Below are 18,799 nucleotides of genomic sequence, written 5' to 3'. Positions count from 1 at the left end.
GAAAGAAATCCCCATGGGTGTCCACCATTTATGTCAGAAAGGTATCTTACAGTGAAACCTATACTAGTGAAACCTGTACTAGTTTCTACATTTTGATCAGACCAACTTTTTAAAAAGTCTTTATCTCAACATGTACTTGCTTGCAACTATTCTGAAAGCTGTAACTACCTCCGTATCTTGAAAACTGACAGAAAGGAGATCATGTGACCACAAAGCAAACAAAAACAAATGGCTCCAGTTTACTCTCTAAATATTTGGTACACAAACTAAAATATAACTTCGGCTTGGTACAAAAGAAACAATTAACAGAGTTAAAAGACAACCAACAGAGTGGGAGAAAATATCTGCAAAATATACATCGGACAAAGGATTAATATCCAGAATATACAAGGAACTCAAACAACTTTACAAGAAAAAAACAAACAACCCAATTAAAAAAATGGGCCAAAGAGCTAAGCAGACATTTCTCTAAGGAAGATATACAAATGGCCAACAGACATATGAAAAAGTGTTCAACATCACTCAGCATTCGGGAAATGCAAATCAAAACCACACTGAGATACCATCTCACCCCAGTTAGGATGGCTAAAATCCAAAAGACTCTGAATGATAAATGCTGGCAAGATTGCGGAGAAAAAGGAACTCTCATACATTGTTGGTGGGACTGCAAAATGGTGCAGCCTCTATGGAAAATGGTATAGAGGTTCCTCAAACAATTGCAGATAGATCTACCATATGACCCAGCTATCTCACTGCTGGGAATATACACAGAGGAATGGAAATCATCAAGTCAAAGGTACACCTTTCCCCAATGTTCATCGCAGCACTCTTTACAATAGCCAAGAGTTGGAACCAGCCCAAATGTCCATCATTGGATGAGTGGATACACAAAATGTGGTATATCTACACAATGGAATACTACTCAGCTATAAAAAAGAATGAAATACTGCCATTTGCAACAACATGGATGGACCTAGAGAGAATTATATTAAGTGAAACAAGTCAGGCACAGAAAGAGAAATATCACATGTTCTCACTTATTGGTGGGAGCTAAAAATTAATAAATAAATTCACACACACACACACACACACACACACACACACACACACACAAACTGGGGGGTGGGGGGGTGGAAGAAGACATAACAATTACAACTCCTTGAAATTGACACGACAAGCCAACAGAAAGGACATTGTTGGGTGGGATGGGGAAGCAGGAGGAGGGAGGGAGGTTTCGGTAATGGGCCACAATAATCAACCACATTGTATATCGACAAAATAAAATTTAAAAAAAAAAAAAAAAAAAACTTCTGCTTGGTAAACATCTGCAACCATTACAATTTACCTGCATTATAATGCAAATCTCAATATCCAATCAGAACAGGCTTCTAGTTTTAATTCTGAGAGGTTCCTAAACCCAGCAAGGATTTTCAAAAATCAGCATTCCCATTTCATCTTATTCTTAGAGGCCCTTTTTTTTGACAAAGGGGTTAAAATTCTTTTTATAATCTTGATGGGTGAAATTTGATGGTCTCAATGTCTGCATTAAATAGATAGTCAGGGCCGAGCCTGTGGCGCACTCGGGAGAGTGCGGCGCTGGGAGCGCGGCGACACTCCCGCCGCGGGTTCGGATCCTATATAGGTAATGGCCAGTGCACTCACTGGCTGAGTACCGGTCACGAAAAAGACCAAATAAATAAATAAATAGATAGATAGATAGATAGTCATGTCAGCATTAATAAGAATATGCCAGTGAAGGCATGTGGAACCAGTTTAAAAAGAGATGTGTCCAGGGCCGGCCCGTGGCTCACTTGGGAGAGTGTGGTGCTGATAACACCAAGGCTCCGGGTTCGGATCCCATATAGGGATGGCCGGTTCGCTCACTGGCTGAGCGTGGTGCTGACAACACCAAGTCAAGGGTTAAGATCCCCTTACCGGACATCTTTATATGGGATTTAAAAAAAAAAAAAAAAGAGATGTGTCCAGTTTAAACAAACTCCTTTGTAAATATATTAAAATACTGGCATTTTTTTTTGATGCCATATCTATCTTCATAAACATTAACCCCCCAAAAGTTTGGATTAGTAGCAACTAATATTAATTAGCACTTCACAATTTGCAAAGCACTTTGACATACATGATCTCATTCAAGACTCACCATTAAATAAGAAGATGCTATTTTTAGGTCTCATTTGTAAGGAAGCTAACATACTAAATGGCTGACAAAGTTGGTGACAGAGCTGAATGGGACTTGAAGACAGGTCTCCTGACTTTAAATGGTCTGCACCATGTTGCCTTAAATACTGTAATCAGAGTAAATAAATGTCCAAATCTCAGATCCCATCTACGTCTCCCCAACCAATACACACAGCCACCCCCAATCCAAATTATAGTTAGCTCTAGCAGGAATTTGCTTGTTCTGGAAGTAAAGTTTTCTTCATTTCTCTGGGAAACAATTATCTGGCTAAAGTGTTAAATGGGGAGATCATAGAAATGCCATTCAACATATCCTAGAAAATAAAATATCTTAGTCACCATAGGTTTTGCACAGGCATGCCTATGTTCATTTTTCTAGGTAGTGGATCAAACTCTCAAAGAGTCCATAACCCTAAAAAGGAGAAGAACCTAGGCTAGAAGCAGTGGCTAGGTATCTTTCCAAGAAGCTAAATCCACAAAGTTTTCAAGTTTATAAAGTTTATCTAGGCCTCAAACTGTACCCCACCTCCACTTTTGCCTCCCCTGCTCCAGGCCTTCTCCCAGGGCCAATAGTCATTCAGTATCTACATTGGTTTTTAAATCATAAATAAAACCTGGAACAACTGATAACATATAAATCAGTGACTTTAAAAAAATAAATTTAAATTAAAATAATTTTCTCTTAAAATGTGATCCTTAACATATACTTTTTTCTTAGACCTTAACTTTCCAGATTAAACATTTTCTTATACCATAAGCATTCCAATCCCCGAAAAGAAGTTTCACAAATATAACTACTTTGAACTCCTAAAATACCATTCTTCACTAAGAACCCTCTAGATTACAAAGAAGACAAGGTAGCATGAAAGGAATTCTAAATCTGTTAGGCAGCTCACTCAAATATCATACCAAAAGGATTTAGAATATTTTTGCTGGGAAGAGGGAACAGAGAAAAGTGGGAGAGAGAATGAATGCAACCCTATTGTCTTATTGCCTGAAAACTCCTAATTTGAATGTATAACATATTCCTACTAACCACTCGACTTGAACACAAGTACAGTCTCTTTTCATCTTAAATAGCGCGTTTCAGTCCAAATCTGTATAAACAAACTTTGTCCTTCAATCTTTCAACTCCTCGGCAGTTTTTCAAGGTCACTTTTGCAAGCAACGACAGAGGCCTGCTTCCAGGAACTATACCACTCCAACTTGAAGAGCCCAGAATCTATACCCCTATCAATTCTCTCAGGTAAATCCTTTACTCAAGGGGAAGTTAGGCAAGGCAAATCAACACCCTCCAAACTTCTCCTCTAATAGGACCTGTTCCTTTTCCCTATCCAGAGACAGTGCTACTGGCTCAATGATCCACAGTCTGCTGCAGAAATGTTCCAATGACCTTCATTCTGTATTTGCAAATAAAAAGACATAGAATTGCTTTTTAAAATAAGGTATATTATAGATCTTAGTACATGGGATTTATGATTTCACTATCCACAAGAACTGATGGATTACTGATTAGCAACCCACATTAGCTTCATATCCCTAACGAGGTGAAAAAAATATCAAGGGCAAAAGATAAGGTGCCTGTACTCTTAACTTTCCTATTCGCAAACTGCAGGTAAATTAGGATTTTAAATATTTCATACAGAAAATGAAAAGCATTTTGCTCACATCATTTTAAAGAACCAAATCAACACTTGACAAAATGTACAGAATCAGTGGGAAAAGATTTGCTCTTGTCACTGCCAATGTAAGTGAAGAATGTTTCTAACCAGCATTCTAAGCCAAAATGTGCATTTTAAAGCAAAAATTGTTACTAAATTAATTAGCACTTACTAGAATCTACAGGCAGACAGATAAATCAAGAAAGTTATGGGGAATTTCACATTGGCATATGGGCCTTCACCATTAGAACCTTCATCAGTGCAAATCATATTTAACACAAATTTCAAACGGCAATAGTGTTACTTCCATCTCTGAAAACACAGATGTCAACAAAGTGCCCAGAAATAGAAAAACTCTTACAATAACTTAGCTTATTCTGTAGGAAAGCTTCAGTGCACTTGAACAAAGGAAAATTATTTGGAAAACAGTTAAGTTTACCTAATGCAAAGAGAAAGTGATTTGCTTCTGTGAGCCCCTGAAAAATGATTAGCCTTTCATCATGTACCTCCTCTTGTCGATACGCAACTAGGAAAAGAAATCCTAGTTGGACATGCAAAATCTAAACAGAGCAAGGTATTCTAGGTGCACCAAAAAGGTATGCATGGAATGTAAAGTGGCCATTTTCTGAAACAGTGCAACTTGTCTACACTCTCTGAAGCTAAATAGTTTCTATTATTTCAACACAAAACAAAGAATTAAACTTACCGAGAACTGCATTAATTTTACATGTAGTTATTTATATCTCCTCGGACAGGGAGAATTTAAGTCACTCCTATCCCTCCCCCCCAAAAGAAGGAGGAAACAAAAGGCAGCAGAAGATGCAGAAACCTGAGTCTGGAATGTCCACTCCAGTGAAAACCCGAACAGCTGTCCCCCCACCCCCCAGCAAACTATTCGCCATTTTTCTTTGTCTTTCAGCTGACCCCTGCCTCAGTGAAAAACTCCGAGGCTCCAATGAAGCCCTGCAGCCTCCTTCCACTTTAACAGTCAAAGGCATTCAATCTAGCATGCTATTTGACACCAAACCTTGCCTCCAGAGTGATCCCATTGGCTGAGCTGCTTTATCAGCTAAGAACACAAAGCCATGATTGGCTGTTCACGTCATCAGTTACCTCTTTTGTACACTTCCTGTTTTAAAGTTACCTTGAGAAGCAGAACAGGGGTCAGATTCAGACTTCAAAGTACGAGGAACTTAAGGCTTGAAAATGCCCAGTAAATACACACAGCAGATTCATTACGGCTTCATGTGCTTACAAAACAGAATACTGCAAATTTAGAATTGTTCTTAAAATCAAGCAAAAGGTTGTTACAGTTCCCACCCAAGGGATTTCTTATTGGCTGTCAGAGTTCCATTTAAAAAATTTAAGGTAATTTAACTGCTTCTGATTGGCCATCAAAGATGTCTATAAGATACTGCTACAGTATCCTATGGCAGTAAACCAGAGAAGCAATGTGTACAAGGTCGGAAAGTTGTGACTATCTTCAGTTTTCTGATGAGCATTAATAGAAGAAGAAAAAAGAAAACTAGATTGGGCTAATCCAAAGAAAATGCAACTTCTTTAACAGTAACAAAGAGTGATGCAGATGGCCATACAATAGTTTGCAGGATTTCTAAAAAGCATAGTTTAGTACCAAGGCAAAACACTTAAATTTTAAAATGCAAACTAATCTAAATAGGAAAATTTGGGGATAATATACAAAGTTAGCGGCAGGGATAGTGGCATTTCTGAAAAGTCAACCAGGAACCCAAGAGGGAAATATAATGATAAAAGGAGAAAAATTGGCAAAGAAGCCAGAACATCAGTGAATATAATTAAAAGCTCATTATAGTTTGATGGATTAACTAATTTATTAAGGGCTGTCATAAGATGCTGCTGATTAGCTTTTAATGTTATAGAGTTTTGATACTAGAGAGGATAAACTTTTTCTACCACATTTTCAAGAATGAGCAGCAAGGCTGATACCAAGAGAGATAAGTATTCTTGACTCATTGTGGTTACTGAAGATATTCTGGGCTGCTGAAGTTCACCAGTAATGGTCAAAGATTTACTCATGGATTTGGGGCCCAACTGCTTAAGTATTAAGAGGCAGCTCCTAATACGGTAAAAAAATCAATTAACTTAAAAAAAAAAATTCAAATAGAAATATCTCACCATTACCTGAGGCCTTTAACAATCTCCTTAGATCTGCTTCCTCTCATCAAAGCCAAGTATCCTAGGACTAAACAACACAGTTGTTTTGCCAGGCAGATGAGATCTTTTGTAGAAATTCCTTGGTTGACCTAACCTGAGGAATAATCCTTGGCATATGCAGAGATTCCACAGGGCCCTGAAATATGAGCAATGTGGTCCGTCCTATCACTTTGCCATATTAACTTCTCTACATGCATTCCACTCATTTCTCACAACAAAATGAAATCTTTTTTTTTTTTTTTAAATCATGACCGGTAAGGGGATCTTAACCCTTGACTTGGTGTTGTCAGCACCACGCTCTCCAAGTGAGCGAACCGGCCATCCCTATATAGGGATCCAAACCCGTGCCCTTAATGTTATCAGCACCACACTCTCCCAAGTGAGCCACAGGCCAGCCCTAAAATGAAATCATTTCTGACCACCAACTAGTACAAGGTTCAGTGCTAGAAACATTATAGACTTTACCTCTTTAATTCTCACTACAACTACCTTTTACATGTGAGAAAGAGTGATGTTCAGAGAACTTAAAAGAACTGCTCCCTAGCCATAAATCTAGATGGAAACTCAAGTCTCCTCACTGTACCACACTGCTTACCAAGACATGGAACACCTCAGGGCACAGCCGAGGAAATTCTTGGGTGCTACATATATGTACAGATACCATAAACCATTATCCAACTTCACTAATTTAAAAATTAAAATCTGACTAATGTTAAATTTGATCTGCCGGTTAGAGACCTAACTAAGTATATGACAAAATAGCACCCTATAAGTTGACATAAATTTTATTACTAAATTATTAGGAATAAATCAAATTTATAAGTACATGAAACAACTAACAACTAAATCATTAACAACAGTACACATTAAAGTATTAAGGGATTGTGAGGCAATTTCATTATGGCATCCCAGTAAGAGTTTGATTATGTCAACAGGATGTGTATGAGGCGGTTCCTGAAGCTACACAGTGTTACAGGTATTGTCATTTTCTCAAAGTTTAGGTCACAGATTCTGAATGGCTATTCCCAGCTTGGGAAGAGAAGGCAGAAGACCAACAGGCCAGTTGATTACTTTATCCACTCTAGAGTCTCCCTTAACCCCATAACACTGAGGGCCAAGTCAGCTGTAAGGAGATAAAGAAGCTCACCTGAGGGATGGAGGGGCAGAATAGGGAGAACATGTTCACAACATCACTGACTATTAATTAGTATCAGTATGACAAAACAACTAAGCACGTGGGAGTCCAGCAGAGCTAGTTTCAAATTCTGACTCCTCTACTTATTAACTGTATGACACTGGACTAACCCTGAGCCTGTTTTCTCATCTATAATATACACATATCACCATCAATGTCACAGGGCCACTGTAAGGATTAATGAGCTAATGTACTGTGCCTGAAAAAGCATTTTAAAAATGCCAAGTGCTAAATGTCATCTAATCCAACTTCCTTGTTTCACAGAGGGGCTAAAGTACAGAGAGGGACAAGACCTGCTTAAGTCCCTAAAGCTACTTTGAGGGAATGTTTCTCTTCTACCTCCAGCACACCCTGCAGCTCTGCAGCAAGCAATGCCTTAGCCATAAAGGGCAGTGTGGGAGGACTACCAGCTGCTACTAAAAATCTTCTCCAGTTTTTATGCCGGAAATCCATGCCTTTCACTACCAATCCCAGTCGAGGTCTGGTTACTGTTCCAAAAATCTGCCCTTCGACTCTTCTTTTGATGTGTCAGATTAAACCAACCATGTCCCTCGATAATCTGTAAAGGTCTTCGGCATAGTTCTTATTAGTTCTTGACAGTTTGCAAAAAAAACACTTCAATTCCTATTTCTCATTAACAGTCACCTTAGTGGAATCCAAGCCACAGTAGGAAAAGAACTCAAATTATCCTTGAATTTCCATTTGGCAGCCTAATCCATTCACTTACTATAGCTTTCTTTTCTCTAGCCTGTCATTACTCTGAACTAACAGCCTCACAGGATATTTGGGTTCCAACTCACATTCTTCCATGGTCCTGGATCTCAGCAGCCATCTACACCAGACAACTGAATCTTCTTAACACTCAGATCACTATGAGACAAAATCAATGACTCAAGTTACATGGTTCAAGCTTCAATGCTCTCAGAAAAGGCAGGGTGAGAACTGATGCTTTGGATGAGAAGACTGATTTTTGAATCATAGCTACCTCCTTACTACCTGTATGATCTTGGCCAAGTTACTAATCATTTCTGAGCTCATTTCTTCTTATGTAAGATGGAAAAAACAATACCAACTCATAGGAGGGCTGAGACTTAAATGAGATAAGTGAAAGTACTCAGCATTATACCTGGAATGTGGTAGGTGCTCAATTAATATTTAAACATACACTTAACTATAGCACTTACGCATATATATTATAATTTTTTAACATGTCTCTATTACCAGAGATAGGCTTTTTTAAGGGAGCACCTGTGTCTTATTTATATATACATATATTCCCAGTGCTCAGCAAAAAGACATAAATCAAACCCAACCTTAGTTGCAGTGTCAACTAAATAATAGGGAGTAGAGGGAGTAGCAGGGATTGAGGAAAACTAGAGTGTGTACGTCCCATCTAAAGGGACAATCACTACTCAGCTCCAGCTGAAACAGACCATACAGAAATGCTGGTCCACTGAAGTAAGAGCTTCAGATTTTTTAAAAGAAGCAAAACCCAGGTTGTTTTAATATCAAATCTTTCCATTTTTAATTTTGCTTCAAATCTTTTTAAAAAACCATTATAAGCAAATCAAAGAACATCAAGGACTGCCAGATTGCAACTTCTGACCCATAACTTTTATTTGACTTGGTCCTGAACAACTATCAGCTATTTCCCAAATCAAATAAATCCAACTTCAAAGTTAAAAAAAAAAAAGTGTCAACACATGTTCAAAAGAATCTGACCGAAGTCTGAAGATAATCCCCAAAGAAAGCCCAGAAACATTTCAAGCAGTGATAACATTAGAATAAAGGAATGTAGCACTGGTGCTCAATAAATAGTTACTCAATGAATGAATGAATAACATAAACTAATAAATGGAACTTTAAGTAGATTATAAATTCTCAATTATTTATTTCTCAAATATATGCTATATTCTCCAAAGCATAAACTAAGACTACTGGATAGAAAACTATTCTAGAGGGGACCTACTTACTTCAGCTCTCAGAGCTGTCCAAAGATGGCATAAGCTGCCTCAGAAGCTATGGATGGGGTTTTTAGGCACGGGATGTTTGAACACTTGACAGGGATGTGTAAAGGCAAGATGAGAAACAATAGCCATATAGAGTAGCAAGAAAAACAGCCCAGTATTTGCAGCTAGACAGAATTAGAGTCTAATCCCTCCTCACCACTTTTTAGCTGAGTGACCTCGTGCTAGTTACTTAACCCTACTGAGGCCAGTTTCCTATACTGTAAAACATCTTTTAAGGTTGTAAGGATTAAGGTAATTTCATTTGTTCAATAAATATTTATAAGCATAGGCATTGTGCTAACTAAGCTCTGGGGATCCTAAACAAGACACAGTCCCTGTCCTCAAGGAGACTAAAGTCTACTGTAAGAAAGAGAAAAGTTAAAATAGGCAATGACAATAATGCTGTATGTTAAGAGTTACCACAGGGGCAAATGCATAATCCTACTGGGGGACGTAAGCAGAGCACCCACCCCAGGGCCTAAGTTTCAGGCTTCACTGGAGTTTTAAAATCCTCAGAATAGGAGCCTACTAAGACACACAAAGCAAAAAACATGTGCAAGGTCGAGAGCTGACGGAAAGCATTACAATCCTGGAAGGGCAGTAGTTTGGAATGGCTCTTTTAGAAGATCATTTTGGGTACAGTGTGGAGAATAAGCTGGAGAAGAGGGCAAGTGGGAGGATGGCAGCACTCTAGACCAATAACAAGGAAAATAGGATACACAGAAATTTAGTTACAGGAAAATGCAGGAGTAGACATGTTGAAAAGTAGACAAATGGGAAATATTAAGAAGATAAATCAGTAAGACCAAGTGTTAATAACGCAATAGAATAACTGACAAAACCCTGCCTGATAAACAGCAAATGCTCGAATATGGTAGCTGCTACTATTATTATTGTTACTGGCAAGTGGATTAAATGATCTCTAAAATCACATTTATCCCTAAGAGTCTAAGTTATTTTGGAAACATCTTGTTTCCAGAAAAGTCCTTTCCCACTACTGGCCAAACTATCCTATACAAAATGATTTTTTTCCCTAAAGCTTACAGCACCCAGTATTCCCAGGCAGTCTCCCATCCAAGTACTAACCAGGCCTGATCCTGCTTAGCTTCAGAGATCAGACAAGATCAGGTACGTTCAGAGTGGTACAACTGCAGACTAGAAAATGATTAACTTTTATTCACAGACTACAACAAAACTGCTCAACTGGGCTCCAAGACACATCAGTCATAATATGAAATGTTTATTAGGTGTTCTCATACACAGGGTTCCAATGCCAAATAAGTTTGAGTAACACTGCATACCATATCCTCTCTTTTGAAGGGTTATAAGGCACATAAGCATAAAGGCTATGCTATGAATAATAATTCTGCAGTAGAGAAATGAATTCCACCTTGGCCGTTATTTTGCCAAGGATCCTTTTCTCATTCTCAAAGGACACGTATTGGCATTATATAGAACCAGTTTTCAATGGAACAGCTTGGGAAATGCTGCTGTAAGCCAACTTACAAACTTTGGTGAAATGAAGACTACACAACTCTATTCTGACAACTTTCCAAAATGGTTAGAGTTTTACACACATTATGGTGTTTTTGTTTTTAATTTAGTACTACTAAAAAGGACATTAAATACCACCATACACAGCAATCCTCCGCCTCCCAAATTATTGCCAACCAAGCATGCTTTGCTTCTTTAAAAAGTCCCATCTTTGTCATTAGAGCAAATTCTAAATATAATAATGAGCAAATTCTATGCTACTCACCTTCAGGGTACAGTAATAATTTTTAAGAAAGTTTAAAATGACAAAGATGTTCAGCTGTGCAGATAGTTATGTACTTTATTAGTCCCTTCTCTTTTCTCTCTTAAAATGGACAAGATCATGCCAGTGTGAAGGGGTGTGTTTTTCTTAACATGGGGCAAAAAATCTCACTTTATATAGACCACTACACAATTTGCAGCTCCTGAGGACATGGATAACAAAAATTAGGAATTGTGAAAATCTCCAATAACTCATAGAATTAAGCCAATGACATGACATAAAATATTCTATACTCTAATATCATTTCCTATGAGTCATCCCATTCCTCTCATTGAAGCACTGCTCATCATCACTATTTACAGTTCATATTCATGAACGTATTTAAGCACAGAATTCTTAAATCTTGTTTATAAGGAAATACTGTTGACTTTCAATGGAGGGTATTCATTTAAATAGGACACCTTCCTAAGCGAATCATTGCACAATATATGCATGTATTGACACAAAACACTGTATCCCACAAATATGTATAGTTAAAAATTTTTTTAATTTAAAAATCGGACATCTTATATACCTTGGACATGGATATTTGAAACTTTAATTTAAATCTGTTCTACTAGAAACATTCAAATGCAAAGATTAGACTCTAGTCCCATCTATCTACACTGCACCTGAAGTTTATCCATTAGAAAGCTCTCACTGTACAAAAGAAAGAACACTGGATTTAGAAGTAATGACTGCAAATTAGAAAATATCAAAATGGAAAATACCACTCCCATATTGAAAATGAGTTTAGCTGTCATCTCATTTCTATTGGGTACACTACTGCTAAAACACGGAGACGTGTGAGGAAAGGTACAGCAAATCCTGCAACCTGGCAAAAATTTCTGTAAGCAGAGATTTTTTTCTGAACCATTCCACAATGCTGTCTTCCTGCTTACTTCAAAGAAAATGTTACCCAGGTGACATATCACACAAACTAAACCAACAGTCCTACTTCAACTGAAAATTTCTACAATAAGAAAAATTTTAAGTGATTATCATGCAAATCTCTCCTTCTCTAAAGAAGGATAACACTGGCTATTCTGATTTTAATAACCAATGTTACTTGATAAATATGGGAAAGTTTTCATCTCATCAAAATCATTACCACTCAGCACCTGGGAATTATCAGAGAGATCAGGAGACAACTTTTCTGTGGAACAAATGATCCTACTACACTGTGCATTCAAAAGTAAGATTGAGGGGCCGGCCCATGGCTCACTTGGGAGAGTGTGGTGTTGATAACACCAAGGCCATGGGTTCGGATCCCTATATAGGAATGGCTGGTTAGCTCACTTGGGAGAGCGTGGTGCTGACAACACCAAGTCAGGGTTAAGATCCCCTTACCAGTCATCTTTTGGGTAAAAAAAAAAAAAGTAAGACTGACCTCACAGTGGCCCACTGAAAATCAGCTCCTACACCACCACCAGCACAACTAAATTAGATTTTCTTTCATGTCAAGTGGCTGTTCCCTCATATGGAAATCTTCTGTATGTAACAGAGCAGATAATTATAAAAGGCCTCCTCAACAGGGAAGCTCTAACTGGCTGTCAGGACAGATTTTATGCTATTCTAAAAAGAAAATGATGTGTTCTCTCACTTCTTAAGGTCCACTCAGTGACAGATAGATACCTACCATATGCTATTGTATTCATTTCTCATAGTTACCCTATAAGGTAGGTACTGCATTATTATTGCTACTATACAGAGAAGAAACTAAGGCTCAGCAAGATAAGAACTTGCCCCAGTGCACAAAGAGGGTAAAAGCACTGCAAAAACAGAATTCTTTCCTAGGTCTGACTCCAAAATCAGCAACTGCACTTTTTGACCAATGTTTTTAAAATCCATTTCTTCCTGCAATTAATCTACTTAAATTATGTTGGGTGCTTCGAGTCTCTGCAAGAAAATACTAAAATGACCTTGTAGCCTTCCTAACTTGTCACAGTGCATGCATAAAAAAAACTGAATAAACAAAATGAAAAGAAAGACTGTAAGACATCAGATAACTACCAACCAGTTTCCTCTGAGAACAAGATATAGAAAGGAAAAGAACAACTTGCTGGCTAAGGAATGTTCTTCCTAGCTTGTATGCCTGAGGCTGGAATGAACCTCAAGAAGGTCATCTATAACCCTAATAATGTCATCTGCTATTCTCCCTCCTGTAAATGAGGGAATTTTGTCACTTAAAGTCATCTCCACCACCAAGGCAATACTGTCCAGCAAAATGAGCACCTGTCTGGAAATCCAGTGATCTGGGCTAGACCTGGGTCTGCCCTTGCAGAGCTAAGTGACCTTGTCAAGGTCATCTCACTCTTTAGGGCCTCGGCACAGAGGACATGGCTGAAAGAACTGAAGGTCACTTCTTGAATTAAGATGCAAAGATTCTTCTTTTCCCTTAATATTGTATGGTGTGATGTTAAACAGTGTTTTAAGAGTAAGGGCTCCATAAATTGTATAGGAATTAAGAGTTATGAACCTGTATCTGAATCTGGGCTTTGCCACTTACTGGGTATGAGATCTTAAAAAATTACTTAATTCCTCAGCTTCCTCACATGTAAAAATGAGGGTGGTAATAATATCTACCTCATACTGTGTGAGAATAATATATATAATTCATTTATACCCTAGCTAGTACAATGTAAGCACTCAATAAAGGTAGTAACTGATATTATTCCTGGGTTTGATTCATAGATCCTTAGTGGCTCACTGCCTCTAAAGAAGATGAAATGTGAATTTCCACATTCCCTCAAAAAGACATCTAGCATGGCCCCTTATGTCATTTTGCCTCCATTTCTCTGTAAATAAAATGGGATTAAAATACCTTGTATCTTCTCTAGTACAATGAATTAGTTTTGACCAAACAAAAAATATGTAAGCATAAATGAGATAACAGAATTATTTGTTCTAAGAATTAAATAAGATGACATGGGCACCATCTATAAAGTATAAAGCATTAGTATGATTTCTGCTTAGAAGACAAAGTTGAAGTTCACAAGTTTTTAACATAAACTCAGACTTCCTCACACCTCCTGGGAGTTCAAGATTTCTATGGTGGTCAATTCCAGATGATAACAAGGTGGCTAGGGGTGTAATGAGTTAATGGGAAACAAAGGTGGTCATTGGTGTTGAAGAGCAGGTTGCTCAAGAAATGCTTACTAAATAAAAAAAGGTGTATGTATGTGCCTGTTTTTGTAATCTTGCCTAGACTTCATATTTGGTTAACTTAATGACTGAATCAAATAAGGCTGAGATGACCAATGTAAAAAATGCATGGTAAGCCCTGTTTCCATTTGTAGCTCTGCCTCTACATTCCACATCACAATGCTAATGCAAATAAAAAGGGGGGGGGGGCGCTTCACGTAATCACATCAAAATACAAAACAATTAAGACTTCCAATTCACTTGTCTCCCCTCTAAACCTTATTTAAAGGTTTCCAAACAAAACTGGAATTGCAAATATCTCATCATATCCAGTTTTAATCTTACACATCATGATAAGTATATCAAGATAAGTATAACTGGAATTGCAAATATTTCATCATATCCAGTTTTAATCTTACACATCAGGATAAGTATATCAAGATAAGCATACCTTAGAATCAGTATCCCACAGTTTGAAGAAGGCACTGCCTTAGGTCTGGTGTTTGGAAACATCCTAAGGAACTGGTGATGTTCAAAAAAGCCTCCCTAATGAGCTCTTTACACTAAGCACTTGGTAGTTCCTGACTGCTTGGCATAACTTACTTCCATTTACAGAAAGACTGTCAGCAATATTCTAAAGTCTGGTTTTAAGGAACGCAGATTCTCATTAAAGTTTCTGTACATATTTATCTGGGTTCAGAAAAAAATTCAGCAGTTTATTTTGTAAAGCTTCCCTTTCACAACAGAAACCAAGGGATATGATTTAAATATCCAGCTGAAGAACCCACATTCTATATGGTTACAATTCTATTGTCTGAATCCTTGAAACAGTACAACAAATTCTTATTAATTATATTCTCCAATTTAATACACTCAACACCCAGGAATCAAAGTAAGATGATCCCCTTGGAGATGTAAAACTACCTAGGAGTTTGATTAGTCAGGTTTATGTTGACAGCATGATAAAACTAAGGCTTTGGCATCAAGCAACTTGGGTTTGAATTCCTTCTGATCCACTTACCAAATGACACTGGACAAACTACTTAACCTCCCTGATCCTCAATTTCCCCATGTGCAATATGAGGATGATGCCTACCTCATGGAAGTGTGGTATTAAGTGTGCCCTAAAATACCAATTCCCTTCCTCTACTACTTTCCCCTTCTGTCTCAGAAATTTACTTACATTCGCATAAACCTGACAAAATTTGAAAACCACGGGAGTTTCTTGAAATTGGTATTAAAACAGAAGTGTAACATCTATCTAAAGCTAAAAAGGACCACCTAACAAAGAGAAGGAAAAACAATTAGGGAAATATCAAGGTTTAACATAAACATGTTTCCATGGTCCCCACACCTTGGGAGAAACAAATGTAAAGCAATCCAAGTCACTACGATTCAGAGAAAAATAATTGTACCCTCAACAAGTCAACTCTAACAACTCTGGATAACAACAAAAACTTTTTGAAATATAAACCAGAAAGTGCTGACAAATGCTCTTATTTCAGGCAAGAAGAAGATATGCACTGGTTTATTTTTGTCTAGAGCTGCTTATTTAAAGAAAAAAATTAAAAGTTAATGAGTGGTCAATGAATACAAAATATTACAAAGATAGGAAGAATGGGATCTAGGGTTCTATAGTAATATAGGGAGACTGCAGTTAACTAAATACTATGTATCTTTGAATAGCTAGTCAAGATGATGATGTTGAATATTCCTAACACGAAGAAATGACAAATGTTTGAGTGATGGATATACTAAGCACCCTCACATGATCACTGCACACAGTATGAATGTACCCAAATATTATAATGTACTCCATAAACATATACAATTATCATCAGTTATCTAAGAAAAATAAATTTAAAAGAGAGAAAAAAAAAAGAGAGAGACATAGAGAGTAGAATAGTGGTTACCTGAGGCAAGGAAGAGGTGGGCAGGTAGGGGTGGAGAAAGGTTAGTAGACTGGTACAAAGCCACTGTTAGGAAGAATAAGTTCTGGTGCCCTAGAGTGACAACAGCTAATAATATTGTATATATCAAGATAGCCAGAAAAAAAAGATCTTGAATGTTACAATCTCATAAAAATGATAAATGTTTAGGTGATAGATATGCTATTCTCATTAGATCATTATATATACATGTATGGAAACAGTCAACCCCATAAACATGTACCATGAGAAAAAAAATTGAAACTAAAAAAAGATGAATATGGTGTAAACTGTACTTGTTAAGCACATATAAAAGGAAATAAATGAGCCCAAACCCTGTATCTCTGGATGGCTCCCTTTCTCTTAACAGGAAACCTAACAATGTTCAGTCAACAAATGACTGTCACATCCTTAATATTTGCTAGAAATGTAGCTTTCGAAACGTAGTCCTACCTGTATCCCTCCTAGAGTAGGAAAATTTCATATACATCTCAAAACTAGCTGCATGGTCCTGAGACGCAATAATCTATAATTGCTGTCTTAATATACTTTCCAAGACTGCAAATGTTCCCCAAAATGCTTCTGATATCCGACTTTCTCACTTAGATCTGACTCACTACCTAATGCTGTGCCTCCTAGGTTTGGCATTCAATGAAGACCGGGCACACCTATTCAGTAGGATCCCTCTACCTGTTTACCTGCTTCTCACATCACATCCCAAATCGGGTGACTGTGTATTCCAGGGCTCCACCAAAACCTCAATGTTTCGATGCTCGCACTTTCCAGTAAAATCCCTGATCTGACTCTATCATTGGGCTGTCTTCCTAGTCCTGCACTTTCTTCGTACACCATGCACTCGGATCATGGACTTCAGGATCACTCCCAAACTGGGTCACCCTCCAAGTCTAGCTCCCCTAGATCTCGAAGACCCTCTCGACCTGTAACTCAGATTTCGATTTCCACGCCTGGGACCGTAGGAGCTTGCACGCCCCCATCCTGGGCCATGCATGTAAAAGGGAGGGAACCTCTAGAATTATGAGTGCCCCTCATCCCCGGCCATGTCCCAGGATACCCCCAAAGTATTTGCCCTGTTATCACCCTCCCTACTGCCTTCAGGCCTCTAGGCTCGCCCCACAGCCTCCACCCCACGCCTGCGCCATAGGGGGTGATCGCCCCCGCAGCCCAAGCCCCAGATGCGCGCATCCCCGCAGCCTCCAATTCCTTCATCACCCCGAGGCCTGAACCGGCGCGACCAATAAGGTGCCAGGTCCGCGGCCTCCCCGCCAACGACCAATCACGAGCGAGCCCCCCCGCCGTCGCCTTCCGCCAATGAGAGAAAGCCCGCGGGCCGGGCCGACGCGGTGCACGGACCCCACGAGCGCGGCGGCGGCGGAGGCAACAGCGGCGGGCCCGGCGAGGAGACAACATGGCGGCGGGCAGGCCGGACCGAACTACAGCAGCGGCCGCGCGAGGGAAGTGAGGTCTCGGCCGAAGGCGGGAAGCACTGCCCCTCCCCCCGCCGCCGTTTCCCTGTCACCCACCCTCCCACAGAAGCGCCCGCAGACTCACACGCCTCAGCTCAGGAGTTCAGGGAAGAGCAGGAGCCGCCCCCGCGCTCCTGCGGCGTCGGACAGTGCACAGGCCAGGGCACGGCGGAGGGGAGGGGGAAGCGTGCGTCACAGAGAGCGGAGCGCGCGCGAAGCGGGGTACAAACAAGATGGCGGCCACGCCGTTTGCACCGTCCTCCCTTTCCCCTCCCCCTCCTTTGGCGCCTCGACTCGCAGTACCGTGTAACGCGCAGAAGCTGAAGTGGTTGAAGTCTCGCGAGAATTGGGAAGGGACGCCGACCGGGGAGGCGGGAGGAGGGCTGCGTGTTTTCTGACCCCGCCCCGTTCCTGGGGATCCGGAGGCGTTGCCTGGTGACCTCCACAGGGCGTTCTACCCTTGTGGGTCTCTGCTGTAGTGTGCACACTTGAATTTTAGGTGATAAGTAGTTTGTGTGTTTGTGTTTTTAATTCGGGAAGAAAGAGACCTGAGGAAAGAAGGACGACATGGCCTTGCCAGATTAGGCACACCATGAAAGAAAATAGCTGCTAGCACCATAAATTCATATAAGAGGGCATTTAACGCTAACCTGCAAAATGAAATACTCCAGAGCAAAGAACAGTACTTCCCAAGAATGGTTGGCAGGTAACCTTACGTTCACATAGACCTTGTTTTTCTCATTTGAATGCAGAATTTAAAACTTCAAAGACAATCGGAATCCACAACTACAATGAGCATCTACTTTTTCATATTTTATCTTACTTATCTCCGTGACCACTTAGTCCAAAGGCATTAGTGTTATTTCCATTTTACAGATGATAAAACAAACTCAAAAGGGTTAAGTAACTTGATCAAGGTCTGCAGCTAGTAAGTGTCAAAACCCAGTTTGAATAACCTCTGAATCTGTAGATCTACTGATGAAATGTATATTGAATAGAATTATCTACAATGAGACAGTGTATTAGCAAGCACAGAGAGGAATGGCACTTCCTCTGCTGATGATAACCTTGAGTTTTACAAACGACTTTGGAGCCTTTTCATATATGTATATTTTTTAAATTTTTAATTGACATGTAATAATTGTACGTATTTATGGGGTACTGTGTGGTGTTTTAATACATGTATGCAATGTG

General features: G+C 39.2%; 1 protein-coding gene and 1 pseudogene across 3 annotated transcripts in view; both read right to left on the bottom strand.

The window, feature by feature from the left end:
* The window catches only part of NFYC (nuclear transcription factor Y subunit gamma), a 63,045-nt gene extending 45,166 nt beyond the window's left edge, over positions 1–17,879 (bottom strand). For 2 of the 3 annotated variants that reach the window (XM_063104061.1, XM_063104063.1), the window contains exons 1-2: positions 17,691–17,879; positions 8,046–8,115 (exon numbers count right to left, since the gene is read on the bottom strand). In XM_063104061.1, the coding sequence (XP_062960131.1) occupies positions 8,046–8,055 (10 nt within the window). In that variant the 5' untranslated portion in view covers positions 8,056–8,115; positions 17,691–17,879. The remainder of the gene's footprint in view (positions 1–8,045; positions 8,116–17,690) is intronic. The other variant, XM_063104062.1, reaches the window with a different exon arrangement.
* Positions 10,292–10,410, bottom strand: LOC134385446 (5S ribosomal RNA; annotated as a pseudogene).
* Positions 17,880–18,799: the final 920 nt, after the last annotated feature.

Source organism: Cynocephalus volans, chromosome 8 (genome assembly GCF_027409185.1).
Source record: "Cynocephalus volans isolate mCynVol1 chromosome 8, mCynVol1.pri, whole genome shotgun sequence".
NCBI classification, from domain to species: domain Eukaryota; kingdom Metazoa; phylum Chordata; class Mammalia; order Dermoptera; family Cynocephalidae; genus Cynocephalus; species Cynocephalus volans.
Note: the sequence above shows the minus strand (reverse complement) of the source record. Positions and strands in the feature narration are given on the sequence as shown.